The 4,492-nt window shown below is 37.9% G+C and overlaps 1 protein-coding gene across 1 annotated transcript; it reads right to left on the minus strand.

Moving 5' to 3' along the window:
• Positions 1 to 2,005: 2,005 nt before the first annotated feature.
• On the minus strand, positions 2,006 to 4,185 carry LOC136870174 (cuticle protein 67-like). The gene is made up of 2 exons (XM_067144901.2): positions 4,174 to 4,185; positions 2,006 to 2,410 (listed from the first exon to the last, which is right to left on the minus strand). The coding sequence occupies exons 1-2, from the start codon at positions 4,183 to 4,185 to the stop codon at positions 2,006 to 2,008; spliced, it is 417 nt and encodes a 138-aa protein (XP_067001002.2).
• Positions 4,186 to 4,492: the final 307 nt, after the last annotated feature.

Here is a 4,492-nt window from a genome sequence, read left to right on the forward strand (position 1 = left end):
CGGCACTGTGTCTATTGGCGAGTAACTACTATTGAGAGGTGCTCGCCAGAATTTACTCTCAAGTGTACGGGCACCTTAATACAATGTCATCTGCGATGCCTATTTCGTGAAAACCTTTTCTAACTTCTAGCAGCCAATTGTTTATTCAACTTTCATTGATAGGGCAAGGTTCAGAATTATTTTAGTCAATCTATGATTACTCATTCTGAGAATATGGCCGTAAAATTTCAAGCGTCTTTTTCTAAATGTTTCTGAAATTTCCTCTGAGTGTGGTACAGCTCATGAGATTTCCTTATCATGCAGATACCCCCTGTACAGATTGGTCCACAAGTTTTCCGTAAGAGTTTTCTTTCTTGCTTTTCTACATGTTTAATCAATGACCTTACCCCAATTAACATTATTTCAGATGCATATAGTGCTTCAGGCTTGGTTACAATGTTGTAACGCTGTAATTTTGCATTTCGGGATGTAGAAGTTTTTATTATACCTGTTCCAAGTGAGTGTGTATGCATTTTGTAGTTTAGAGATCCTTTCCTTGTTTGCTTCACGTCCGGCTCCATAGCTAAATGGTTAGCGTGCTGGCCTTTGGTCACAGTGGTCCTGGGTTTGATTCCCGGCAGGGTCGGGAATTTTAACCATAATTGGTTAATTTCGCTGGCACGGGGGCTGGGTGTATGTGTCGTCTTCATCATCATTTCAGATGAAAAGACCTCAGACACTCCCGGCTCTAAAAGCCATACGCCATTTCATTTCATTTCGGGAACCTTAAAAACTATGCTTCACAATTGTCTTGAAAGTTGGATGATTTCTCCCAGTTATTTGAATGTAGACTTAGGATATTTTGCCATATTGGCTTTTTATTGGTTGTCGATCCAGGTACCGAAGAGATCTTTCCATACAGTGGCTTTTCTGGTATGGGGCTGGAGTCCTGTTCTGAATGCAATTTCATGGAGTTTATCAATGGATGCAGTCTCTTCCAGTCATTCTGAGAATATGTCCCTAACATTTCAAACACTGCTAAGTCATCAGCAAAGTCCAAACACAATAATTATTATTATTGTTATTATTATTATTATTATTATTATTATTATTATTATTATTATTATTATTATTATTATTATTATTATTATTATTATTATTATTATTATTATTATTATTATTCCAAGAGCCTTTATGACCTGTAAAAGATACTTTGCATTGCGTTGATAAATACTACCGTCAGAAATAACCTCACTGAGAGGTCACAAGTGACGGCGTTTCATTGATCAAAATATCAGTGGATGAAGAAATGTAATTCACTTCCACAACGAACTTCCCCCTCTCCAGTGATAAACGAGTGTGTTGTCACTAACTTCTCACTCAGGCGGTTTTGAGACGAATCAATGCATAATGGAACTTTTGAAAGAAAATATCATATGCCTGAGATTTTAATTAATTCTAATATTTATTGATTAGAAAGAGTTTCCATCTTTTTCGCTACATTCAAGCCATCATTTATGTACATCTTGTCTTGTATGTATCCCAAGTGATGCACCTATGAACATCTAACGATTAATTATCACATCGATACAAGTCGTCTCATATGAAATGTTCTCCTATTTCTTCAATAATTCCAAATGTTGAGCTGGATCATGAGATAATCTGAAGTCCAGTAACAAAATTATTTTTATGGCACGTGCCTGAAGTTAATACTTCTTGTGTCTTGAACGGTACATAAAGACACTTTGTGCAGTTAGGTTGTAAGAAGCGGACACTCTGACGAAAGTGTATATTTTTTCATGTAGTTTTCATACAATCCTAAAAATGTTTCATTTTCACTGTTGAGAAAACTGCCTCTTTGTATACTGATAGATCAGTAAAAGCATCTGAAGTAGGTGAAGGGGATATTATGGTGATTTTCTTCGTAATAATGAAAATAAATATTATTTTTCAAATATCTTTTATTTTCTCAATAAATTAGTGGAGGAAAGGAAAATATCATTGCTGGAAAGAAATGAGAAAGAACTTAGTAGGCGTAGTTGACGAGACCACCGTAGCTGACGTGAGCGACGGCGGGAGCGGCAGAGTAAGCGACGCCGAGGAGACCAGCGTGGGCAACAGCGGGAGCGTAGGCGCGGGCAGCCAGGGCGGGGGCGGCGTATCCGTAGGCGGGAGCGGCGACAGCACCGTAGGCAAGAGCGTCGTTGCTCACACGGACATCAGACTTGCTGACGCTGGAGTAAGGAGTGTTGATGGTCTTGGAGTAGGTGGAGACCTGTCCCAGGTTACCAGGAGTCCTCAGGATGTTGGACTGCTGGGAAGTGATGGCGGGGGTGGCCAGAGCGGGGGCGGCGTAACCGTAGGCGGGAGCAGCATATCCTCCCAGGTAGCCAGCGTTGGCGACAGCCAGAACGGCAGCGAGGACGAAAAGCTAAAAGAAAGGAATAAAACAATAATAATGTTGTAATTCAACAACACTTCAATGTGTTAAGTGTCTTCACAACGTAATTGAGAATAGATCGGCATCCTGGAACTGTGATACGTGGTATTACGAGTAACAGAATGGATACATAGGGTCGTTAAGGAAAATCTCTTTCAGGATTCTACACTCTCCAGGAAAATGCTAGGATAGTACATCATTTCAACCAACCTATCCAAATAGCCCTGATTGAATCAATCGTGGCTAAAAAGTTACGAAGGCAAATTTTCTGTTCGAAGATAATTGATAAAATCCTTATTCTTGCGTAATTGTGAAGATTTGTTGCTCTAGGCATTACTGGCCATGATATTAGTGTTCTACAAAAGTGTATTTGGTTGGTTTTATCCTAATTTAAATTTAAAGAAAAATGTTTAGCCTTTTTTTACTTATTGTTAGTTCTCTTTATCAATGAATATAACGTTTAATAAGTAGAAGGTTTATTTTTATTACGAATACATTTAGAGTTGCCATTAATGCATTTTGTTATATTTTCAATGTTCTATACAAGGGAAACAATATAAATTGGTGACTTAGTTCTCTGTAAGACTCAACGTTAAATCCAACTACCACTTTTACCGTTCAGGAAAGATAAGACTTAGTTCCTTTTGACATAAACAGCTACACCTATGTTCATAAAATGAGTATCAATAAAAATTTCGTTTAATCAACAGTTGACAGAGTGCCTTCTAACAACGACCGATTTAATCATTATATTTTTATACTGATTTCTTTAACTTTACATTAACTGAGATTTTCGGCAGTGATGCGAGTGGGAATGTCTAGGACTGCGAAGGAACCTGTCGCCAAACCCAGAGCCTCCGGGTAAGAGGCAGGCGTGCTAGCCCTATACCACAGGGAAACATTTCTGTCGGAAGGTTCATTCTTAGGTTTGCGCTGATTGTCGGAAAGTTCTTTTCGTGGAAACCGAACGAATGAAATGTTTCAATACACCACCTTGAGATGGTGGAGCGGGCCACGTAGAGTGGAACATATTTCTATGTAGCGATGAACGATGGCTTGTAAAAAAAAAAAAAAAAAAAAAAAAAAAAAAAAAAAGACACTATCAAGATTTCTATGGTGTAGACGAAGTGGTAATAAAAAATTAAAAATTATGAAGAATCAATTGCAATAAGTAATCCAATCTTCATCATGTACCACACTAAATTCATGTCCTGTATTTGTACGCGTTGTTGGCTATTATGATAGTCTTACATTTAATCTCTGAGTACTTTTTATAACAAAAAATAGTGGCGTGCGCATATTATTTCTGTGGAGGAGTAGCAAGTTTTCATGTCCTTGATTCCAGAGCTTTCATCCACGTCTCAGCTACACAATACGGTTCATATAACACTAAGCTTATATTCGGAAGATGGTGGATTCGAACCTCACCGTCAGGATTCAGTAATATGATTTCCGTGGTTTCTCATTTTCGCACTAAGGAAATGTGATACACGGTCGCTAGGTCTACCTTCTCACTGAGAGTTCTTACCGATCCTATCGTCACCTGTAGCCTTCATAAGTTAATGCATCATTAAACCACTAGCAAAATCATTTTCAAAATACAAATATCCTTCTTAATCGAACATTGTATTAACTTGTCTACCTCGTTGGTGTTCTAAAAATGAATCGTGAATACTGCCAAAAGTAGTTCTTAAGTAGTGATAAAATATGCTCATATTACGAATAAAAAATAAGAACTATCTGCAGTACTGTACCTTGAAGGCCATTGTGTAGGAGCTGTTTTGTCGTTGACTGTTAGGTGAAAACTGTTCGTAGTTTGAACAGTAGCCAAGGCTTATATACCGGACTGCCTGGCGGGTTTCAACTCCTGACCAGGTTCAACTTGAGCCACGCCAATATCTAACTAGTTCAATGTCATGTGCAATATTAGTTATGTGACAATATTAGAACATGTTTTATCTTGATTCCTACAAAACTGTATTTGCAGTGTGACGATCCCAACTTTTCTCTAATGAAGAATTAATCATACATACTTAATAATTTTAAAGGAATTGCTCTGAAAGAAGATATTTC

Source organism: Anabrus simplex, chromosome 1 (assembly GCF_040414725.1).
Source record: "Anabrus simplex isolate iqAnaSimp1 chromosome 1, ASM4041472v1, whole genome shotgun sequence".
NCBI classification, from domain to species: Eukaryota; Metazoa; Arthropoda; class Insecta; order Orthoptera; family Tettigoniidae; genus Anabrus; species Anabrus simplex.